The sequence below is a fragment of the Eleutherodactylus coqui genome, chromosome 10 (genome assembly GCF_035609145.1).
Source record: "Eleutherodactylus coqui strain aEleCoq1 chromosome 10, aEleCoq1.hap1, whole genome shotgun sequence".
NCBI lineage: Eukaryota > Metazoa > Chordata > Amphibia > Anura > Eleutherodactylidae > Eleutherodactylus > Eleutherodactylus coqui.
In genome coordinates this window covers 57,322,965-57,348,448 of record NC_089846.1, presented here as the reverse complement: position 1 = coordinate 57,348,448, position 25,484 = coordinate 57,322,965, and the positions used below count along the sequence as shown (strand labels likewise).

The 25,484-nt window shown below is 45.3% G+C and overlaps 1 protein-coding gene across 1 annotated transcript; it reads right to left on the bottom strand.

The window, feature by feature from the left end:
• Positions 1-392: 392 nt before the first annotated feature.
• On the bottom strand, positions 393-24,040 carry PPT2 (palmitoyl-protein thioesterase 2). Its single transcript, XM_066581060.1, has 9 exons — positions 23,056-24,040; positions 21,281-21,451; positions 20,241-20,397; positions 18,847-18,942; positions 16,432-16,539; positions 16,144-16,227; positions 10,844-10,928; positions 10,703-10,757; positions 393-3,417 (listed from the first exon to the last, which is right to left on the bottom strand). Exons 1-9 carry the CDS (start codon positions 23,068-23,070, stop codon positions 3,274-3,276), a joined length of 915 nt encoding a protein of 304 aa, XP_066437157.1. The 5' UTR covers positions 23,071-24,040; the 3' UTR covers positions 393-3,273.
• Between the last annotated feature and the right edge of the window lie 1,444 nt (positions 24,041-25,484).

The following is a 25,484-nucleotide window of genomic DNA, read 5'->3' as shown; positions in this document are numbered from 1 at the left end:
AAAACAATAGGCAATATCGCAGATGATTCTTTGTGATGCGAGATTACATTGAAAACATTGCTAATAAGAATGAAACCATTGGTTTCATTATCTTGTGTTTTCACTCACTCTCATATCGCAAGGATATCGTATCACCAGTGGGTGTTCACCCTCAATGAGCTGAAATACCAAGCACATCCTGTAGGCATGAGTGGCGCTGTTTTCAAGAAAGAAAAACAAAACAAGCCCATGACATGTTATTTGCGCCCAGGCGCAGATTGGTCTCATCATTCTAAGCACACCTTCCTCTTGTTGCATACGTAAAAGTATGGCAGCATGAAACCCATGACACTTCTTTGTCTAAATGTCTGATTGCTGTCACGCTGCAGACCTAGAAAACACTCAGTGACCAGTTAAATGCAGAAATGTTTTATTGAACACAACAAACAGCCATAAAAAAAGCAGAAAAAAAATACAATTATTACAAGTCTAACTGGGCAGTAAACTCCCTGACGTAACCAGCGAACACAGTCCCTCTTGTCCAGGAGTGTCAGCTCTTGTGCCTTGGGTACAGTGCGTCTTCAAGGAAATATATAAATACATAAATAACCTGCGTCCTGAGCTTCCCGGTCCAGTCTTGCGGCAACGCGAACCTGACAAACTTCTAAGAAAAGGTATAAAAAGAATCTGCCCCGACGTCCGTTGAGTGGAGGGGACACTTGCATTGATGAGGGCTTTATTTTTGCAGCAAACACAGGGAAATTTCAGCTCCGGTTCAACTCCTTACACACTGTGGAGGCGACAATACTGTAGGCAGAGCCAGCACTTGTAGCATCGCTGCCTGTATCCCCATTGATGAGGCCAGCTGTGTTGTTAAAATGGATCTGTCAAATCTCCCATCGTACCACCTTTGCAACCAATTTATTGCTCCAGCGCATCTCTGATAATCTCCGGTTTTGTGTATGCAGCTCCTATGCAGACCTATGTGCATCTATAGTTGCTGACTACAAACTCTTGAAAATTCCTTTAACACATAAGTGCAGAATTTGATTATACAGTCTCTGTCAAACATTGGAACCTCACTGAATACAAGGTGGTTGCGATGACGCCTCATGGACTTCCATGGGAGTTACAGAAACAGCCTAGCTCAGCTGTTCCCATCATCCTGACCACCACGTTCAGGGTGGCCGAGGTTGGTGGGAGCCCTATTTCAACATAGGTGCGAGATAGTATTTTTTTTTTTTTGCAGCATTCATGGTGGGATAAAAATCATGTTTTCTTTTTAATGTTGTTCTACTTAAAAAAAATAAATAAATAAAAATGCAAATAAGAAATAGTAAAATAAAATACCTTTAAAAAAAAAAAAAGCTTTTAGTCGCCCTATTCTGAGACCCATAATTATTTTCATTTTGCGGTAAGGGCTTGTTTTTTGTAGGACGAGCTGCAATATCTATTGCCACCATTTAGGTGTACACCTTTTTGATCACTTTTTAATAATTTTTTTTTTTCTTGGAGACTAGGCCACCAGGAAAAGTGCAATTCTGGCATTGCGTTTTTTTCTCTTCTAATAACATTCATTATTGCGGATAAATAATGTGATATTTTAATAGAATGGACTTCAACAGAGATGGCGATACAAATTATTTTTATTAAAATTTTACGCAATGACTGAAAAAAGTTTTTTCTTAATATTTTTTCAATGTACTATTTAAAAAATTTTAATTTTACTTATCTTAACTGTCTTTTTTTAATTTTTTTTTTTTAGGCCCCACAGGAAACTTGAACTGGCGATCATTAGATCACATGTGCAATAAACTGCAATACTTCAGTATTGCACTATATTGTAATTTTAAAGGGCCTCTATCATCGGCTTTGAGCCCCATAAATTGTGGACTCAAACAGGTGGGGAGGGGGGTGAGCAGTGTCTCATACTCACCGTGTCCTCTGTTGCTGTGCTGAACCCTGAGAAAGGAACACACGCGCACAGCATTAATCTTTTCACAAGGCTGTGTGAGCGTGCTCTCCCGTTCGTCTTTATTGGAGAGCGCTTGCACCCAGCCTTCTGTAAAGAGTCACGCTGTATACGAACGCAGATTTCTCGGGAGCACAGCTCTGGAATGGGGGACCAGGTAAGTATAAAAAGCAGCTCTGTGGACCTCCCTGTCCGCCTTATCATCTTTGAGCCCCATAATGTAGTTTGTGGTGCTCAAAAAGGTAATGACCAAGGTTTTTTAAATGTTTTCTTAGAAAAAGGCTCCAAGCTGTTCAAGTAACCAAATGACACTCTACGATCTCGTAGCAGGAAGGGGCTGTCCGGGAGACAGAGGGAGGCTCCTTCTCTTTCTCTCAGGCCATTTAAACATCACTGTCAGCACAAACAGCAGACTTTAAATGGTTCTACGGTCAAGATTTGAGATATCGCCAACCCTAACCCGCTGCGTCAGGCTATCTGCTGTCAAACTGTGCACAGTGGGCACGACTCCTGAGCCCGCTCTATACACCCCCACCTGACATCCCCCGTACATGTATGGTGGAGGTCGGGAAGGGATCACCTCAATTGCTGGCTCTTCTTTGCAAGGTCTGCGTAGGAGCTGTATACATAAAACAGCAGAGCTTTTTTAGACTGAAATGTCAAAACGTCCTCATTTTCAACATATTAGAGCAATTCCAAAAATGTTTGCATGACCCATATAACAGATCAGTGGGAACCCAGCACAAACCGTCTACCTCTACAGTATATAAGAGCCAAGTATGGCGTACCACGAACTTCAGCACCCAAGAGTCCATGGGCCAGCCGACACTCCTATGAAGGTACTATAAAAAGCACCCTGTTAGCCCATAATGTGACAGCAGTGGATTGGAGGCGCAGAGGTAGAGGATCCCTGTTTGTACAACCTCAAGCATTGATCACCTCCTGCCTATTGTGCAAACTGTATCCCAGAATTCATTTTCGAATATTAGAAAAGGAGACAAAAAAAAACAACTCTAGGCTTCCAAAAAGTCAGGTTTGGGGGGGGTTATAAAAGTACCCTTATCTATCCATTCCACAGTTACATCATGGAGACCAATGCTGGGAGGTAAAATGGCAGGAGGCAGATTGAGCTGCACGATGGCCTATAGTTCATGGGCGGCCTGGGGGTGGAGTAAGGTAGGGGAGAAGTACGGAGAGGACTGCAGCGGACCACGACAGATAGAAGATGATGAACACGGAGGTGTCACGAGTCCGGGTCAATCTGCATTAGGAAGAAGTAAGACAGGAGGTTTCCTGTAATCCCTCTGTGCGCACCAGCAATATTAAGTGAGCCACTTCTCGATGCATTCCTTATATACAGTCTCGTTAGAGTGCCACATGGTGTGCGTGACGTCAGGGACCGAGTACACGGTGATGGCTCCTCTTTTGTCCAACGTACGGAGACCGAAGCTGTCATCTGTGTACACCTGAGAGGTACAGAAAGTCATAAAGTAGGACTAGATTTAGCAGAGTACAATTAGAATTCATAGGTTTTCAGCTTCCGGATGCATCATTAACAGACAGCAAACAGATCTTTGTTAAGTGGCAAGGAATTGGAAAAAGTGGCAAAACTGAAACTAAAAAAAAAATAAAAAAATCCCCTTAGCCACTTCTTGTCTCATGACATACAAGAACGTCATGGGTGGGAAGGTATTCCCGCAAAATGTTGTAGGTTTATGTCATGTAGGTGGCACAGGCTCAGAAGCTGAGCACACGCCATCCACAGTGGGAGCCAGCTGTGACTGTCAGCTGGCATGGGCAAGAACAATGATTCCCACCGTTTACCCCCTGCATGCTGTTCACAATATGTATGGAGTTAACACAGGGAGGATCTGCCATCCCAAGTACTGACAAGGAAATCACACTGCAGTGTACAGAAGTAATGCAGTATACTATCCAAGTGATTATAGGATTACAGATTCACATCCCTTAAACAGACATAAAAAAGTGAAAAAATAAAAACTTACATTAAAAAAAACAAAAACAAACAAAAAAAAACACTTTTCTGCACACTTTTTCCTCTTTGCTTAAAAAAAACTAATATAAAAAGTCATGTTTGGTATTGCTGAATCTAACAATAACATGAAAATACTTTTTATTTTCGAATGGCAAACACTTTTAAAAGAAAAATTTTTATATATACATATATACAATCTATAAAAAATGTATGCTCCCGAAAAATGGTACCAATAAAAGATATAGATTGTGATAGATCTAAAAAAAAAAAAAAACGCATCCCCATAGGCTGATAGAATTTAAAAAAAGTTATGGTGTTTGTAAAGTGCAGATGAAAATTACCAAAAATCATTCTGTCCTTAGATACCAAACTAGGCTGCGACCATAAGGGCTTATCAAGGCTTTAAAAATCAATATCTGAGCAGTGGGGGTCTGCCGCTTGGGACCCCTGCACGCCGATCAGCCGATGGAGTCCGTACAAACACTGCAGCCTCATAATGTTTACCTCCGAGAGCTCAGAACGCCATATTTGTTCTAGTAAAGGAAGATAAACATCCAGCTCCCCACCTCCTTCTCCGCCTGTGAATGGATCTGCATGGAGTCAGCTGCCAAATAGCACTGAAGCTGCAGAAAATCCAGCACCAGGCTCCAATAAGAGTTAGGAGTCTTATTCCAGTGCAATAAAACAAAATAGCAGACAAGAACAAGTCAGATGGTTTACGCTTTTTGGCGTTCGGCCTTAGTCATAACCTGCTGGGAATTAAGGCTCTTTTACACACAAAGACGATCGCTCAAAAGATGGCTTTTGAGCGATCATTTCGCATGAACTACTAATTAGTACTAATGCTGGGAGCTATACAGAGAACAGCGGGTAGTCTGTTCTCTGAATACATTCCCTTTGTTCTGCTGTGGGGCTGACAGGCGAGACAATGTTATCAGCGCTTTCCGCGAAGAACACAGCGTGAAGTCCCTGCTATCAGCGCTTCTGCTGAATGATGGATTTTATGCCGAACATAAAATCATCATGTGGCAGAAAAGTGAAAGATGGGCATATTTACATGCAACAATTATCGCTCAAAAGATGGCGGTTGAGTGAATTTTGAGCGATCATCACTGTGTGTAAAAGGGCCTTTAGTCCCACCCTTACTTTTAAAATTCAAGCTGAGTCACATGACCAAACAAAACCATGAAACATCCAAGAGTATATGCAATATATAGTATATCAATTAAAATCATATACTGTATAACTCCTCTTTCACTGCGTAATTCCCTTCTAGACTATTTATTAAAAGTTAAGTTTTAAACAATGGCTCAAAGGACAAACAACGTCTAGTCGACGCTAGCTCTAGTCTGGAATATCCAGATGGGATTGTTGTAAAACTAGAGGAATCTTGAAGAGTGGCACAAATGGACGGTATCGGTGGTACCATGCCCAATGTGGGGGCCCTCAAAAAACAAAGACTAGAGCTAGCGTTGACTAGACGTTGTTTGTCCTTTGAGCCATTGTTTTAGACTATTTATTATAGTTACGTTTTAAAGGGAATTACGCTGCGAAAACGGTTCTACTTTTTGATTCCTCTGTCGCAGTGAAAGACTGTATAACTCCTCCACCTAATAATGGTAAATCAAATGGTGAAATCATCGATAAGATTCGTTTTTTTCATCTGTCCGTTATATAGGATGAAGGTCCAATAGGATTCTCTGTTGTAAAGCTTTCTTCTACGATTGCTGCCCCTAAAGGGGTTAGAAACTATCAGTCTCCATCACACATAAATCACTTGTGCCACCTCCATGTACACCACAAAAATGCACTAACAACATGGAACACCCAACAGTGTTAGAATTAGTCCCAACACATATGTGCTACTAACGCATGCTTAAACCATTATATTTAACACTGCAGGTCCTGCAAGCAGCAATATAAACCATGCAGGATGTACCTCCAATTTATGTAGCCCAAATTCTCATATTCCAGTCTGGTTACCGCAGATGAAGTAGAGTTGCCCTTCTGTATTTATGTACAGATTAAACACTTATTGTGGAAAGATCTGCAACCCCCGTATGAGCACCAGGTTTTACCAACCCCTTTTCTATCCAGAAACAAACATGGAGATAATCTAGTTGCCAAATACGTTGCCTTCTGCGACAGAAGCCCAACTGCTGGGTAATAATCTCCCTCACAGCCTCATCCTGCAGGAGAATGGGGATATAGATCTGCTTAATGCTATTAAATTGCCTACTGTAGGTAGTCACAGAGGTAGGTTGGTTATTCTCCTTCTGAGCATCCCTGTTATCATTACCATGTCCGTTGTTTATGATCCCCAACAAGATTCATCTGATCTAAATTCCCTAATTAAAGGCCGGCTGCTCACGGACAAGCTGGATCCCACAGTGGAATCCAGCTGTGAGCTCGGCAGGCGATCCTGCGTACTCGCAAACTCTGTAATGCAAATGACTGCAGACACTCGCCATCGGTCGTGCGCAGGACTGATTTTTAAATATAAAATAATAGTATTTTCCGCACTGTTGCTAGGCGATGACGCAGATACTCGCGGCCTATCCACAATGTCAATTGCGTATGGGCTGCGGGTCAGGTGGCCTCCATTGACTTCAATGGAGGCTGTCCACATGGAGTCCGCAGCAAAACAGAGCATGCTGTGATTTTTCCTCCGCTGGCGGAATATGCAATTTGTATCCGTGAGTGTGAAGGAAAAAACAAGAGTACATACCTTTCAATGCGTGTGATTTGGTGCGGATTCTCCGCGTGGACGACGACCGCAGGTTTCACAATAGAAATCCGGCCAAACACAGGCTCTATCCAAGGGTCTCAAGCGCTCAACTGGCGTCTGGTGTAGAAGGATCCTAAGGATTGTAGACTGTATAGTGTGTCCCATAATCTACATGTGACTTCTCAGATTATAGCAAGTAGTGATATGTGAAGAATTCCAGTGGGGATATTCTCCATCACGTCGGGATGACAGGAAGAGGCCAACAAGAATGCGTTACCTGCAGATTCTTTTCTATATGGCAGTACAAACGGAATCCCCTTCAGCAGATTTAACTACAAAAGGAGCGCAGAACCCTGTTGGATTTGGAGAATAATCAGGACCTCAATATAAGGAAAGCTGATAAGCCGGAAACTGGTTATGGATTCGGGATTATATCAGATGAATCAACCTATAGGGAATGAAAGGGTTTTCTGGGACTACAATACTGATGACCTAATCTAAGGATAGGTCATCAATAGTTGATTAGCCGGGGGCCACCACCAATTTAGCTGATTGAAGAAGCTGTAGCGCTCCAGTGAGTGCTGTGGCCTCTTTTTAGGTCTGTGATATCACATTCATCGGCCACATGGCCTGAGGGAAGCTCCATCCCAATTGAGTGAGCTGCAATACCAGACACTGTACCTGATAGAGCCTGAAGAGACAGTGGTGCTCACATCAGCACCGCTGCTACTTCAATCTGCTGATCTTTGTGGATCCCAAGCGGCAGACCCCTAACGATCAACTATCCTCAGACTAGTTCTTCAATAGTTTACTCCCGGAAAATCTCTTTAGGCTAATTTCACACGGGCCTGTGTGATATCAGGCTGTGAACCTCGGCCCAATATCGCGCTCGCCAATGTGCGATGTCCCCACAGATGCGAAGCATTTTTGTGTTAAAACAGCCTCACGTTACTTCAGGGAAGTAGCGATCATCCCCTGCGTCTTTTAGCCGCAGCAGAGGATAGCGGAGTGTTTTCCATTGTTTTTGATGGGAAACCTTGCATCGTACTCATGTGCACCTAGCACGCGGCGCGATGCTATGCCGGCCCCAGTGAAAACAATGGGCAATGCGAGGGCACGCCCAAAGATAGGACATGGGATTCATATTCATGTATCTCACACGAGATTCTCGGCTGTGTGAAACCGGCCTTAGGTTATCATTCAACACCAAATTTTTTGACAGCCCAATCACAGTTTCTTTGCGAGGACATTTATATCGGGGGCTTGGGTCAGAAGTTGGTAAAATTTTGTATATGACAAAAAAAAAAAAAAAAATCCCAAATTACATAAGAGATAATGAGCGGATTACAATGGCAGGAAGGTTACACATGGCACATATTATGTCATGGCCCTATATTTCTCCATTCTGCAACATTTAGGTATTGAATGTTTAAGACATTTTCTTGGACAAGTACAGTAAGTATACAGCGGTTCAGAGGGAAAGGAATTTTTGATTATAGAAGTACAGTTTTTGCTCACCCATAACGTTTTCACTTCCAACAGTGTTTTTTTAATATTTGAAAAGGACAGCCCCTATGGGGGCAGAGTTCTCTCCCTCGTTAACAAACATACACATGGTGAATTGGGAGGAGTCCCATTTGATCTCAGCACAAAGCACATTCTTTTTGGCAGTAATCTGAAACAGGAAATATATTGCCGATCTCCTATTTATTTGGGGGCGGTCAGAGTTTTTTGATCACATGTAAAACCCATTTTCTTTCTGGATATCACTTTGTCTGCTGAAGGGGATGTAATCTGTATTGCCACATAGAAAAGAACTTGCAGGTGATGCATTGCTGTTGGCCTAATTCTGTCATTCCCGACATGTGATGGAGAATAGAATTGTTGCCATTCTGCAGGCATTGTTTACATATCACTATTTACTATAGAGAATCTGAGAAGTTACATGTAGATTACAGGAAAGAGGATACAGTCCACAATCTTTAGGGTACTCTTACACAGGCTGATAGTCACCCAAATAATTACTCGTACAAGCGATAACTAGCAATGGTCGTGCCGTGCAAACATGGCATCTGACAGGGTACCGAGAGAGAAGTTGCTCTCTTTCAGTGAGCTGAAACTAATTAACGACTTCTTGCTCACTCAGTCTTATGAACAACTGCCCATTTACTGAACGCCCATCACTTGTGTGAAAGCACATGAGCGATAGTCATTCTATCTAAAACTAACCGTAGATAGAGCCTGCATTAGAGCAAGGAATTTAGACTGGATGAAGCTCAATCGGGATAATAAACAGCAGACACGGTTAGTGATGAGAACAGGAATACTCAGAATAACCAACCTACCTCTGGGACTACCTATAGTAGGCAATTTAATAGCATTACACAGATAACAGATATCAAAGTTCTCTTGCAGGATGAGGTTGTGAGGAAGATAACTGCACAGTATTCGGGCTTCTGTCCCAGATGGCGCTTTATTTGGCAGCAAGATTATTTCCTAGTTTGTTTCTAGATAGACAAAGGGTTGGTAAAACCTGGTCCTCAATACGGGGCATCCAGATACGGCCACAATAAATGTATAACCTATACATACATACAGAAGGGCAACTATTTCATCTCCAGTAACCAGCCAGGAATATCCGATTTTGAGGTATATAAATTGCAGTACATCCTATGTGGTTTATGAGACTACTTGCAGGCTGCCACGTTCAATATTGTTCTACCACCAACATGCTTAAAGTGTGCATTAGAAGGTACATATAAGATGTGACTAATTCTAGCACTGATCTGCATGGAGGCAGCACAAGTGATTTATGTGTGATGGAGACTGAAAGAATTTCCAAACTCAATAGGGGCAGCAATCATAGGAGAAAGCTTTACAACAGAGATCTTTATCCTAAGTAGACATCCAAAGGGTTAAATCAGCGTCAGGATTTGATCTACCATTATTAAAGGTCTGTATTATATAGTATATGATGTAAACCGTCATACAATATATTGCATATATTCTCAGCTTTGTGACTCAGCAGGTTTTAAAAGGAAGGCTGTAATTAACTCCTAGCAGGTTATGACTAAGGCTGTACACTGAAACGTAAAAAAGCCTGGCTGGTTCCTGTATGGAATTTTGTTTTATTGTATCTTTTATGGCAGCCGTTCTGAGTACTGCAAGCAAGTGCCAGTTACTTCAATGGAAGCCTCGGAGATAGTTGAGTGTTTGAACTCAGCTATCTTTGGCAGTCCTAATGAAGTAAATGGAGCAAAGGTGAAGCCTCCTTTCAACACCCCTAGGCCCGATGTCCACTTGCACGCACGGATTCCATCTGCTGAATTCCGCAGCGGAATCCAGCCGTGCCCACAGACATGGACAGGAAAACATATTTTCTTACCTGTCCAGATCCAGCACAGGTCTCCTCTGTGTCGGGCAGATCTTCTTTCTTCAGCACGGCGGATGTGTCCTGACATGCGCAGTGCAATTTATTATTATTTTTAAATCTCCCACTTTCCTGCGGATCCACGTCGCGTCCACAGCGACAGCTTCGAGTGTGCCGCAGATCAGGCGGCTTCCATAGACTTCAATAGAAGCCGTCCCTGTGGAATCCGCAGAAAAATGGAGCATGCTGCGATTCCTTCCCATGCGAAGGGAAGGGGAAAGGGGGGGGGGGGGGGGGGGGAAATCACATCTGCATGCTTTAAATTGTTTTGCGAAAGCTAATGCATCCCTATGGGCGGCTTGATTTGCAGATCTTCCGCACGGGTTCCACAAATCAAATCCGCCTGTGGACATTGGGCCTTAAGGACACTCAAGGGCTGAAACCTCGGGATTGGCGGGGGTCCCAGCAGTCAGACCCACGCCGGTCAAGCAAGGCATCTCTTATCCTGTGGATGAAAGATAAATTGCTGAGATAGGAATGCCCCTTTAAAAAACTGGAACATCCAGATGCCCTGATCTTATACCTGCCTGGTAACAGCCTATTTTTCACGCAAAGTAAAGATTTCAGAGAAGGAAGGAATTCATGGGAAGTACAAACCTTCTGCTGCTGCATTTCCTGAACTTTCTCATTCTCATCGTAGAATGCAAAGTGGCTGAAAAGACAAAAAGTGACGCCATGAGATGACGCTAACATGCGCGGTTATGGATTAGCATGCATTGCAGACCAACATCTCTGTACCTGGATTCCCATGGTGTGATGACGCCATCATTGGGACCACCGACGAGGACTAACTTACGAAGGCGTAGGAAGTTCTTCTTCCAATCTGTGAGGGGAGTGGGAGAATGAATTCTTGTAAAGAAGGGCAGAAAATGGTAGAAAATAAAATAAGACTCTGCCACCATAACATTTGTAAGGACTCGTTCACATCACCATTTTCGATTTCCGTTTTGCATTTCTGTCAAAAAAGCTACAATGCGGGGGGGAAAAAAAAAAACGTTCAGTTTTAAGTCCCATTGATTTCAATATAAAAATAGGGGGGAAAAAAAACGGGAAGAAATGGAACAACACGATGTGGAAAAGTCTGAAGTGAGTAACTTGGAGTATGGTAGCAGGGAAAGAATGGAGAACTTTTTTCTTAGGAAGGTGCAGCCCACCTACGAAATGTTCTACCCAGAAAGGTGAACGGATGGAATCGCAGACCAAATAAAAATAAAATTAGATATCTATATATTATTTTTGGAGGGGAGCCCATGGCGCAACCTTCAGACAAAGATGACTGTCATATATATTTTGGCCAAAAGAAGTATTAGTTTATTACTAATTATTAAGTATTAGTAAGAAAATGAAAAGAAAAGCTTGTAAATGCATTTTGAGGTACATGAACCTCTTTCTCAGTACTTGCTGGGGGAACATGTCCCTGACAGTGTATATTAGAAAAGATTCTCTCAGCGCCACAGTCACCCCTCCAAAAATGTATTTATAATAAATAAAAAAATATATATATATATATAATCTATCTATATCTTTGTTTATATAGTGACAACATATTCCGCAGCGCTTACATAGACAGGGGGAATACAGAAAGACAAAAGTACAAAAATTACAGAACCACGGTTACATAGTAATCAGTTGATGGAAACAATAGGGGTGAGGGTCCTGCTCCAACGAGCTTACATACTACAAGTAATGGGGTGATACAGAAGGTAAAGGGCTGGAGATGTGCACGGTATGGCGAGGTGGAGAGTGAGCGATATTATACACATAGACAATGGTCAGACATTTAGCCGTGTGACGGCAGAATCGGTATGACTGCATGAGCGGTTTATGACGGCTAGCAGGGATTGCAGTCAGTAGGTCAGGGAGCATGTTATCAGGCGGAGTACAGAGGGGTTTATTAAGGGCAGTGTTCCCCAACTCCTGTTTTCAGGATTTCCTCAGTATTGCACAGGTGATATAAATATTGTCGGTGCCTTAGACATTGCCACAGGTGTTCTTTCCACAGGATATCCTGAAAACATGACCTGTTGGTGGTCCCTGAGGACTGGAGTTGAGGACCCCTGGTTTAGGGTATGTGGTATGCCTCCCTGAAGAGGTGCGTTTTAGAGCATGCCTGAGGTTCTGCGAGTCCTGAATTGCTCGGGTAGTCTTTGGTAGTCCGTTTGAGAGGACCGATGCTGCTCTGGAGCAGTCTTGGAGGCGGGAGTGAGAAGTTCGAATTAGAGGGGTGCGCAGTCTAGTTTCGTTAGCAGAGCAGAGAGCCCGGGCTAGGTGATGGATTGAGATGAGGAAGGCAATATAGGGGGGCGCTGCGCTGTGGAGGGCTTTATGGGTGAAGATAGTGAGGTTAAATTGAATTCTGTATTTAACGGGCAGCCAGTGCAGTGACTGGCACAGGGCACAGGCGTCCGAGTAGTGGCTAGACAGGAAGATGAGCCTGGCTGCCGCATTCAGGATGGATTGGAGAGGGTAGAGTCTGGTGCAGGGGAGGCCGATCAGCAACGAGTTGCAATAATTGAGCCGAGAGTGGATGAGGGCAACAGTAAGCGTTTTTAGCGTGTCTACAGTGAGAAAAGAGTAGATTCTTGCGATGTTCTTGAGGTGCAGCTGACATGTGCGGGCAAGAGATTGGATGTAGGGGGTAAAAGAGAGGTCAGAATCGAATATGACCCCAAGGCAGCGGGCGTGTTGTCTAGGAGTTATGGTGGCACCACACACTGAGATCGAGATGTTAGGATGAGGTCGGTTAGTGGACGGTGGAAATACCAATAAGTCAGTTTGAGAGAGGTTTAGTTTTAGGTAGAGAGAGGACATAGTGTTAGAGACAGCGGACAGACAGTCGGTGAGGTTTTGGAGGAAAGGTGCAGAGATGTCATGGGAAGAGGTGTATAGCTGGGTATCGTCAGCGTAGAGGTGGTATTGGAGGCCAAATCTCCTGATGGTTTGTCCAATAGGGGCTGTGTAGATGGCTAAAAGGAGGGGCCCGAGGACCGAGCCCTGGGGGACCCCAACAGCAAGGGGAAGGGGGGGGGGGGGGAGGTAGAACCAGCAAAGGAGACCCTGAAAGAGCGGTCAGATAGGTAGGAGGAGAACCAGGAGAGAGCAGTGTCCTTCAGGCCAATGGAGCGGAGTATACTGAGGAGGAGTTCGTGGTCAACAGTGTCAAATGCTGCAGAGAGGTCGAGGAGGATCAGTAGGGAGTAATCGCCCCTCGACTTGGCTGTCACTAGGTCATTGGATACCCTTGTAAGGGCAGTTTCTGTCAAGTGTCAGAAGCCAGACTGTAGGGGGTTGAGGAGAGAGTTCTCTGATAGATAGCTTACAAGGCGGGAGAAATCCAGACATTCTATTAGTTTGGAGATAAAAGGGAAGATTAGAGATGGGTCGGTAGTTGGCAGCATCAGTCGCGTCCAGAGTCAGCTTCTTTAGTAGTGGGGATATGACGGCGTGTTTGAAAGAAGAGGGAAAGATGCCAGCGGTCAGAGAGAGGTTGAATATAGTGGTGAGATGGGAGATGACCACTGGGGAGAGGGTCGCTAGCGCAGGTAGTGGGGCAGGCAGAGAAGAGCAATTTGAAGACTTCTTCCTCTGTCATAGGTTTAAGTACAGACAGTGAGCAGGAGCTAGATGCAATGCTGACAAGACTAGGGTCAGGGCTAGTCTGGGATTGGGAAGTTATTTCCTGACGGATGTCATCAATTTTCTTTTTGAAGTAAGCAGCCAGCTCTTCAGCACTGAGATCCGTCACAGGGGGCTGCGGTTTAGGGCTGAGAAGGGAGTGAAAAGTATCAAAGAGCCGTTTAGGGTTGTGCGATAGTGAGGAGATGAGAGAGGTGAAATAGACTTGTTTGGTATAGTGGAGGGCGAGGTTGTAGGTTCTGAGCATGAATTTGTAGTGAAGAAAGTCTGAACATTTGTGACTTCCCCCACAGCCATTCAGCACTTCTAGAGCACCGCCGGATGAAGCGCGTTTGAGGCGTGAGCCAGAGTTTCCGCGTTCTACATCAGATGGCTTGGGTCATGGGGGGCGCCGCTTCATCCAGGGCATGTTTGAGAGCAGTGTTGTAGTAAGCTGAAGCCAGGTTGGGGCAGGAGAGGAGAAAGATCGGGGACAGAGAGGACTAAAGGGATTCAGCAAAGTCCTGGGTGTGAATGGCCTTACGGTTCCTGTAGGTACGATAGGTAGGTGGGTCTGGAGAGATGTTAGAGAGTGTGACAGAGAAAGAGAGGAGATTATGATCCGAAAGCGGGAGAGGAAAGTTAGTGAAGTTGGAAGCAGAGCAGAGACGGAGGAAGATCAGATCAAGAGTGTTGCCATCCCTGTGAGTGGGAGAGGCTGTGAGCTAAGAGAGACCAAGGGAGGAGGTGAGAGATAGAAACTGAGAGGCAGATGGGGTCATTAGTGGGGATGTTAAAATAGCCTAAGATGAGGGTTGGAATTTTGCAGGATAGAAGTGGGAGAGCCAGGCAGCAAAGTACATACACTTTTTTTTTTCTTTTTAATTAGCCTACATTGATTTTTTTTTTTAAACTCGTTTTATTGAAAATTAAGTAGCATAGAAAAACATACAGTCAGACAGGTGCAGCACGTAAATACACATCACTGTATAATTAGATTGGTAGGGAGGTTCAGTCACTCCAGTACATCATAAATAACACATTAATTCTTTAAAGCCTGATCAGATACACATAAGCCAAATCTCAGAGGCCACAGGTCCCGCTCCAGAATGCGTATCCTAGGGAGTACGTCTGAGCTCCAGAAGACATTAATTGTTGTGAATATAAGTGGGGGGGGGGGGAGAAAATCACACCACAGACCCCACACTTTATCCAATTTCCCAGGACACTTACGTCCCTTGTAGGCTATTTAATTATATGGCACCACCGAATTGACCAGCTTTCTCCACATTGAGAGTGAGGGGTTCTTACGATCCATCCATCGCAGTGCAATCGTTTTTCTATCAAGGAACAATGATTCCTTCAGAAAGATTTTTATGTGGTGTTGCCAGCTTTCTTCATCTAAGATTCCAAACAAACAGATCTCTGGGCTCGGTGGAACAGGGACTCCCACAAGTTCTGAGAAGAAACCCGTGACCTCACTCCAGAAACATTCAATAACAGGACATTCCCACATCATGTGCCAAAAATCAGAATACTCACAAGAGCACCTAATGCAGTTTGTAGACTGTATTCTGCCCATTTTATACAATCTTGCTGGAGTGAGATAACACTGGTACACTATATACAGCTGGATCATTTTATTATTGGCTGCTGGGGATACATATAGAGGAGATTCCAGAAGCTCCTGGAACGTATCGTCAGTTAAGAGTCGGTATCAGTGTCCTCCATTTTACTAGGGCAGAGGGTATATCTTGAGAGGCTCGTATTGCGATAAGGTGGGAGTACAGTGCCGATTTGAGGTCCTGAGGGCCCTGGGAACAAAGTGCGCCTATTAAGGGGTAATGAGAACTGCGCCTGTAACGAGTGTCTGACCTGGAGAAATCTATAGAAGTGGGAGCGGGGCAGATCATATTTTTTAGCCTACATTGACTTTCTGAGCTTCAGTTATACTTAGTTCAATTCTGCGCCATTTGATTTTTTGTTTTTTTGCGCCATTATTTCTTTTTTAAGACCAGAACTGAGAGATCCTTTTTTCTTATGCCTTATAGTCAATATTTGATGGAACTGGAAAGAAAGGCTTATGTTCAGTTCCATTTTTGATGTCCATTTAACAGATCCTTTTTTAGATGGGCATGCGCAGAAGGTTAGAAAGACAGAATAAAGAACTGACCTGTTAAAAACAGATGTAAGCAGAAGCAAACTGACAGAAACTGCTTTATGAATGGATCCATTAAAGATGGAAACTCTGGTTTCCGTTTAGCCATCTGTTCCATTATAGAAAAACAAAAACGGATCCGTTTAAAATGGAAATTAAAATGTTGATGTGAACGAGCCCCGAGATAGGGGGAAGTATGGACAGTGATAAAGGGTGACGATTTTTTCCTACACAGTCATATACACCACATTACAAGATCAATTACCTGTTGTGTTCGGTTCTGGCCGTTCTGAGTTTATTGGTGCTAGGAAATCGCTGCTATTGATGTACATATCGTGGTGATGCGGGTCTGAAAACAGAAAAATGCCTATTTACAAAAACAACCAACGGATTTCCATTCATTCGACTACTATTTGACTTCGCACCGTCTAGTAGATATCTGAAAGTAATATTCATGGAGAGGGGTGGTTGTCAGGATGTCTGCCAGCCTTGCTGCATTTAACCCTCCATACTTTCACCCTTTACATCTATCCCAAATAAACGGATATCTCACCGTTCCAGAAGTTGCAGATGGAGATACTCTGCCCGAACTGCGTGTAACAGAATCTGTACAGATTGGCTTTCATATATGTAGGAAACAGGTACCGCAGGTAATCTGTGTCTGGAACATAAAACATAATCTGTAACTGTATATGCAATGCAATTACAACACAACGATGACTTGGCTCTCTTAATTGCAGACATATAAGCGTTAACTGGATGGACTTCATTACTCTTGTTACATTTGACAATGATTTAAAGGGGAAATGCGCCCAAAAGTGAACTTCTGATATGTGTCTCTATGACATATCAGCAGATCGTGGGTTGCTAGACTTCCCCTTTAAGGGCTTTGTCAGACATCTCCTGCTGTAACAGGAGCCCCGACTATATGTAGTATATGATATTAATAATTCATGTGTTCTTGATCCCAGTACTATCACATCCGTGTCTGAGAAGCTCCGGCTTCCTTTTATTTCCCAGCATATGGTTATTTGGAGGGCAGATCCATCAGAGACTCATCTGTCACTCGGTAAATATCCGCAGAACCATCCTGCTCCATTATAGCCGGATCAGATGTGATTCTGTCACTGATATGGCTGCAAATCCTCTACAAAACTGCATGAAAATCAGCAGCCTTACTGCCCCTGAATGAGCACACCGTATATGTGAAAATCCGCGGTGTGCTCCTATTTTCATGTTGCTATTTTCCGCTACGCTTGTACTGCAATTAACAGCAAATTTGCAGTGGGACAGCAAATACGCCATATTTGGACCTTCCTTTATTGAGGCAAGTCTAAGATTATCCAGTATTATGTAGCGCCTGGCACGGAGACAGACCTCTTTAAATGAGAGCATTACCGGTAAAAGTTAAAGTGGTATATGACACTGGAAAAAACAGTGCCACCCTGTGTAAAGGCTGTATATGGTATTGCAGCTCAGAATTTAAGTGAGCACTGCATTACCAGGCACAAACCACATACAAGGGTGGCGCTGTATTTGGAATAAAGCCGACGTTTTAAGGTCATACAAGCCCTGTAACTGCTGGGTGCTATTTAACCCACTGCATGCCTTCCTTAAGCAAGAGCTGTACTCCGAGCAGAGCTTCCTTACTGGTATGTGGGCCAAGAGGCTTTTATCCTCCAATTCATGGTACCCGTACAAGAAAGGAGTTGAGGAGCAAGCCAATCAGCTAGTAGGGAAGCTCTTTCAGCACAAGACCCAGGCTTTGTCATGGCTCCCCCTATTGGGCATCCATATGTTCCTAGGGCAGTAGTAGAAGTCCTTACATAAAGAGGTCCGTGTCATTGTGTGTAACGACTGTACAATAAAGGTTCTCTTACACCTTTATTAACTGTTAGCTGAGTGATTACTACTTCCCCGACTCTGCCATACACATGAACATTTGGCTCAGCCAAGCATGTGCGTTTAGGGAGGTAAGTCGCAGCCAGATGGCTTTGGTGGCAGCTTATCTCCCAAGGAACAAAAATATCGGCTGCTGAAGTTCAACGTTCCTGATCCTTCTATGTCAAGGGAAGCTTGAGCGGACCCCATAAACAGAGTCGTTGAGTTCCATCATCAGCAGATTCAGGCGACTAAATGCCAAGACCTCATGAAAACCCCGATACGACCCGTCCCCTTCACCACCCCATGACATTCTGAAACTCAGCCGAGTTAGACGCAAATATTTACGTGGGACTTTAGAAAATGTTCATCTGCGTCAAATTTGCATATTGCAAATCCAACAAGTATTCTACAACTAGATCTGCGGTAGAAACCCGAGGCCAACCACCGCCATGTATAGCATAGTTGCTCAGTATAAAGGTACGTTAAGATATGGATGACCTATTCTCAGGTCTGGCGCTCAGAATATAAGCAGACTGAAGTGGTTGTGGTGTTTGGGTAAGCACTGTGACCTCTTACCAGGCACAGCGCTGAACATTGTACAGCGACTCTACCTGGTATAGCAAGCTCTATCCTATTCACTTGAATGAGATTGAGCTGCTCTCAGGTCATGTGACCGATGAACGTGATGTCACATGACTGTGAAGAGGTTGTCCCGCTCACGCGAGTGCCGCTACCTCTTGAGACAACTGGTTGGCGAGGATCCCGGGCAGTGGACCCAACCAACTTGATATTGAGGACCTATAAAAGTGCTGAAAAATGTCTAACATATATGCAGTTATACAACATACTATACATGTAGTGTTATGTTTTTGTGTATCTTTGTACTGTTTTACTTCTGCAAGTGTCAAAAAGACAAAAAGGATGAAAAAAAAAAAGTTAGTGTTGCCAAGTAAGTGAAACTAAAAAGAAGCAGAAAGAAGAAATGGAACTAAAAATATAGCGGTTGGGGGCAAAAGATGGTGAGCACACCTAACTAGGAATTAAAGAAGGCGAGAACACAATGGTTGAGCATCATCCTTCTCACCTCCATACTGTCCCATCTGAGGAGAAGACAACGAGATGAACGTGTCCACATTGTGGTCTGGTATAGTCTCTAAGAGCCCCCGACAGATGAGTCCGCCTGAGAGAGGGAGACAAAGATTGTATGAATCAAATGCTAAAAACCTGCTCATTTCTATAGTGGGAGAAGTGATAAGTGGCTGACGTGTGTCCTCTGGTACCGCTTATCTGGAGGAGAAACCAATAGGTTGAAATCAATGGACGTTAGCACCCTCCAGTCTACCAGAGGGAAGTGGCTGTCACTTTTCTGACATGTGTAATTAGGGCTGGCGGTATGTCCTGCGGAGAGGTGGAGTTATTGTATTTCCAGGCATCTCCACGTGTCTGGTCCTGACTGTAAACTTAGGAATGAAATTACCCTGAAGAACTGGATGCCTGAGAGCCAGCACATGATGCAAATAGAAGTCAGTCGGTCAATTAAAAGCGTGCTTCGTTTCAGCTAATTGGAGGGGAAGTGAGGAATATTAGTGGCCATGTGACTGAAAAGCAGAGTCGGACTGTAATCAGAATTTACAGACCAATCACCTATATGGAGCAACTAGTAAAATTAAGGATGACTCCTGCGAGTTGAAGTTTTGCAGCAGTTCATAAAGCACAAGTCGGAAATTGCTGGTTTAGAGGGTCGGTCCACCCATTGGTACAATAATCTTATAATGATCTGCATTAAAGGGGTTGTAACATAAGCAACATTTATAAACGATAAGTCTGATCAGTCACAGCTGAAAACCCCCCATCAATCCTCAGAACGGGGGTTCCATGTCCTGCTGTTCTCCATGCGGGCTCGCTGCAGCGATGCAAAGATCGAATGATTGGCCAACGCACATGTACGGCACCTCTTCATTCATTTCAATGGGGTTGATGGAAATAGCCAAGTACAAGCGCTCAGCCATCTCCCGCAGTCCCGTTTCAGATGAATGGAGCAGCACCATACATATGTGACCACCGCTCTGGTCAATCTACTTCTCAATGAGACCACAGTGAGGAGAAGAGGGGGACACAGGACCCTCATCTTAATTATCTGTTCTTATGATTAGTTCCCTTTAAAGGGCTTGTACCACAATCAACTTTTATCACCTATTCATGGGATAAATGATAAAAATATGATCAATTGGGGTCTCATCACTGATCAGGTTTCTATCATAAGTCCTATGGATAGGTGATAAAAGCTGATTGCGGTACAAGCCCTTTAAAAGGGAACCAGGCATCAGCCCAGTGAAAGGAGGGTGGGATGAGCACCCTCCATCCAGGGGTGGCAATTCTGCCCTAGTGTGCATAAACCGCATTCATAACGAAAGGTACAACGCTTAGTGAGATGAGCTGCCAGCACTGAGGTAGGATGCTGGGTACAGTAGTCCTCACCTTGAGAATAACACAGCAGGTGCACGCCTTCCTTTCCTGCATTCTGCATTATGGGATAGATGGCTTCTCGGAATCCCATCACTTGTTTCCAGAGAGGCTGCAGACTAGACCTGTGGTCAAACAAGTCCAGCACGGAGATGTTGGTGCCCGGGTGAGACTGTGGGCAGAGAAAAAGGGAAGTCAGGATGGAACATTCCACTTTACTAATTGTTTTACTAGTCTTGCCAGCATGGCACAAATAATTCATCACTAGTACGAGCCCCAGAAATGAAAAGCTGTGCGGGTGCCATAAATGCTAAAGAGCCCCATCCTAATAAATGCCAACAAGTCCTTGGTCCTCATGTATGCAAGTGGGCATTCATTTTCATAAATGCCAGAGAAAACTCCAACATCAGCTGTGCCAACCTAACCACTTACAGGCACAGCAGCAGTGCCATCCTCGCGTCTCACAGGTGTGCCAGCTTTCCCTCTCACACAGGTCTCCCAACCTCTGTCACAGGAATACCGGGCACATCAGCTTCCCCTCTTATAGGAAAACCGGGCACGCCAGCCTCTGCTCTCATAGGCACAACACCTGTGGCAGATTCCCATCTCACAGGTGCACCAGCCACGACAGCCTCCACCACAATACCCATGCCAGACTCCCCTCTCACATGTGCACCAGCTCTCCTCTCTTCCATATTTGCTATCCACCCCTCTCTCACTGGCACGCCAACCATGCCAGCCCCAACTCTTACAGGCGTACCTGAATCTATTCTCACAGAGGCAACACTCATGCCTGCCTTCCCTCTCCCAGGTATAACGCTCGTGCCAGCCTCCGCTCTCATAGACGCAAGACCAGCTTTTCTTCTCATTGGCATTATCAGCTGTGCCAGTCTCCCTGACAATCAGTATATCAGCTACATCATCAACCCACCCCTCAGCACAGCGGCCCCCCTCATACAGGTGCAAAACCGGTGCCAGCCTTCCGTTCGGACCCTTTGCCCCATCTCACACATACGATAGTACCCCTTACAATCTCGTGCCGCCCCTCCTCTTACCTTGTTGATGTATTCCACAAGACACTTGAAGTTGACAGAACTGTCAAAAAGGCCATGGACCAAGATAACGGGCTTGTATCCATGTGTGGGGTGTGCCAACCACAACAGCAGGGGCACGAAGAAGAGCGATGGCAGCCCCAGGCGGCATGCCTCTGCCATGGCTGAAGTTATCTATAAACAAGCAGAGAGACGGTGTGATGATGTGTGCCGACTAAACAACAGGAATGACAGCGTCTTTATATAGTGGCAGGAACTATTAGTCATTAGCTCACAGCTGGTGACCTGGCACCTAGGCATCTCCTCTCCTGCCTCCCTCACTCCTCATCGCCAGGTAGGGGGCGCTCACCCTCACGTTCCTCATTTACAACCTCCGGCTACAGCTAATTTTATAAGATTGTCAAGTGAGCAGGAGACAACATGGTTGTTCCGGTCCCGTAAACCCCATAGATAACCCCATTAACCCCTACCATGCCAAACATTGGTGCGCCATTAACCCATTACTTGCCTTGTGGTTCTATTTCAACCCATTAAGTGCACACTTACCCAGTCTACAGGCTGTATTAACCCATTAGCTTGCCATGATGTCCCCCCACTACCGCATGTACCCGCTTACCTCATTAACCCATTTTGTGCCACGTCTTACTTTGTGTCCCGTTCACGTTAACCCTTCACACACCACACAACCGTATTTACCTATTACTAGAGATGAGCGAACGTACTCGGTAAGGGCGATTTCGCTATCGAGCACCGCGATTTTCGAGTACTTCACTACTCGGGTGCGCTGTGGGGCGGGGGGTTGCAGAGGGGAGTGGGGGGTAGCAGCGGGGAACAGGGGGGAGCCCTCTCTCTCTCCCCCCCACTCCCCGCTGCAACCCCCCGCTCACACACAGCGCACCCGAGTACTTTTCACCCGAGTAGTGAAGTAATCGAAAATCGCGGTGCTCGATAGCGAAATCGCCCTTACCGAGTACGTTCGCTCATCTCTACCTATTACCTCCCCGCTCACAGGTCCCGTCCGACTGCGAATTAAACCTTCCGAATCTCCCCGTAACGATCCATTAACGGTTTACTTGCTGCATGCAATATCCTACATGCGCAATATGACTGTTAGCCCATTACAGGCTGCGCTGCTTCCTAACCGCAGCCCGAAAGTCACAGTAACCCCTTGCTCGCTGCAACGGAGGAATACTCAGTTCCTGCATTAACCCATTCAGTAGTTAGCTCGAGTTTAGACAACGATAAAGTGATCACTTTCTTCGTTTAAGCGAACTTCGAGCGGCAATCGGTACGTGTAAACGGGCCATCAGCTTGTAACTTCACGCCAGATTTTGCGGCCTCTACTAAACTTCCCGCCAGACTGAGAAATACAATATATGTTCGCATCACGTACCCAATTAACTCTTACTAGACATAAAAAAAGATTGCCAATTACCCATGCGCAGAAAAGCGTTTAGCCCTTTAAATGTACCAACGTAACACAGCAGGCTGATTTACATCACCACGTTCGCAGTCTGACTACGCAAATTCTGTAAGTGATTTACAGGAGCGTAAACGATTAACCCCGTGCTTCCTGCTGGGTCCAAGCCTTCAGGAACTAATCCGATGCATAAATACCACCTTCCAGCCAACATAGCGCCCCGCAATTAGGAATTCTCTGCTACAACCCCGCTGGCCGCATGCAAGTCACTGGAGAAGGTGCAAAGCAGGAAAAGTCCCGGGAAAGGGAAAACTGAAAAATAAAGAGAAATCTACAGACAGCAGCGCTCTCATCTTACTCTCGGTTGTCTCATTCGCCTTGCAGGATCTGTACGGTCTCTAGTTTATCCCCTCCGGCAGTCTCATCCTGGTGTCCGGTCCGGGGGATCTAGCACAGCATGGCTTCTACTTGCAGTCACGCGGATGCTGCTGCGAGATATCTTGGTCAGCACTTTGTGACTGTCAGTTATCGGTCACGTTATTGGAGGTCTTCTCTCTCTCAGCACTTTCTTAACCCCTTGTTCTAGTCTGTCTCCTATCTAGGAGGTCTCACTTTCTAGCAGATGACTAAGAGCAGTCTCTTGGCCCTGGACGCTGTCCCTGCAGTCTCACCATTCCCTGTAACCTAATAACTGTCTGTCTCAGTGTGCAGTCCCCAGCAGTCTCCCAGTCCCTGTTGTGCTCTCTCTGAATTGCACTAGTTGCAGCAGTTTGCTATGTGCCTGCTCTCTATGGTCAATGAATGTCTCTCCCCCCGAGCTGCATTCTCTTCCATGTGCCTGCTCTCTATGATCAGTAACTGTCTCTCCCACTGAGCTGCAGTCTCTTCCCAGTGACTGTCTCTCCCCCTGAGCTGCTCTCTCTGGTCAGTGACTGTCTCTCCCCCTGAGCTGCAGTCTCTTCCATGTGCCTGCTCTCTATGGTCAGTGACTGTCTCTCCTCCTGAGCTGCAGTCTCTCCTCTGTGCTGCTCTCTATGGTCAGTGACTGTCTCTCCCCGAGCTGCAGTCTCTCTCCTGTGCTGCTCTCTATGGTCAGTGACTGTCTCTCCCCCTGAGCTGCAGTCTCTCCTCTGTGCTGCTCTCTATGGTCAGTGACTGTCTCTCCCCGAGCTGCAGTCTCTCTCCTGTGCTGCTCTCTATGGTCAGTGACTGTCTCTCCTCCTGAGCTGCAGTCTCTCCTCTGTGCTGCTCTCTATGGTCAGTGTCTCTCTCCCTCCCTTGTTTACACTGACTGCAGTCAGCAGATGCTCCTGATAGGCCACACCCCTTACCATTGCGTCACTTCCTGTCATAGCAGTCCTTCTACCTGGAGGGCTTCCTTAGCAACCGCTCCCCATAGCATAATTAGAGGGGGGTGGGGGGAGCTCAGTTATCAGGGCAGACCCCATACACCAGGGATGGCGGTCTTATTCACATCAGCCTTATGGTTGCCTTCAAAGGGCCGACTGTAATTGTACAGTACAGGCTTGTTTACATCAGCGTATTTCTGCAGCGGATTATGTGCACAGTTTTTGCGCACGTGCTATACAGAGGATAGAACCCATGGATTTCAGTGGGTTGGTTCACACGAGCGTATTTGTTCACACGATGTGCAATCATGTGTGAAGAAAATACGCAGCATGACCAATTTGGGGGCATATTACGCACCGCGATAGGCCATTGAAATGAATGGGTGGGTGCAAATATGCTGGAAACCTGCGCATTCTCTGCGTATTTGCGCACCATTTCAATGGGCCTGTTAGCGTTGTTTTTTTGCGCACATAAAAAAACGGAGTAGCCAAAAAGCGCGGGCATGAAGATGTTAGGTGGCACAAATTCAGTGTATTTGCATGACTGAAACGCACTTACACCCCTGTGTATGACACCTAATAGTGGCCCCAGTAGTGATTGTGTCCTCCTTAGTGGCCCCAGTAGTAATAGTGACGCCCATAGTGGCCATAGTAGTGATTGTGTCCCCCATAGTGGCCCCAGTAGTAATAGTGACGCCCATAGTGGCCCCAGTAATAATGGTGATGCCCATAGTGGCCCCAGTAGTCATAGTGATGCCCATAGTGGCCCTAGTAGTGATTATGTCCCCCATAGTGGCCCCACTAGTAATAGTGTCCCCAATATTGGTCCTAGTAGTAATAGTGTCCTCTATATTAGGCCCATTAGTAAGTGTCCTCTATATTAGCCCCAATAGTAATAGTGATCCCTATATTGGGCTCAGTAGTATTAGTGACATCTATAGTGGCCCTAGTAGTAATAGTGCCCCCTATATTAGCCCCAATAGTAATAGTGATGTCCATAGTGGCGATTGTGTAGTGATTGTGTCCCCCATAGTGGCCCCAGTAATAATAGTGACCCCCATAGTGGCTCTAGTAGTAGTAGTGACCCCTAAAGTAGTTCCAGTAGTTATAGTAATCCCCTTATTGGCCTCTGGCTGGCAGCACCACTACAGGCTTTCCACTCACCCCGCCTGCGGCAACGGTCCGGCAGCAGCAGCTGAGTCTGTTACCGCTGACCTCTCACCTCAGCGTCTGCGCTGTGTACAGGACGGCACACGCAGACACTGAGGGGAGAGGTTAGCGGTCAGGGTCTGCACTGCTGTCAGTTCGGAGCTGCAATCGGGGTGAGTAGAATTCCCGTTAGGTTTGATGCACGGCAAACAATATAAAATGATGTGGCGGGCCAGGTTCAACCAGCGGCCCTTGTGTTTGAGTGTGCCATAGATTGCGAATGACAGCC

Bases quoted from the DNA above. Each gene is read 5' to 3' on its own strand.
- PPT2 (XM_066581060.1), bottom strand. The intron at 20,398-21,280 runs GTAAGAGGAGGG...CTCTGCCCACAG, and splicing joins TTGTGGAATACATCAACAAG to TCTCACCCGGGCACCAACAT. The intron at 18,943-20,240 runs GTGAGGACTACT...TCCCTCTCTCAG, and splicing joins CCTGCTGTGTTATTCTCAAG to GCGGACTCATCTGTCGGGGG.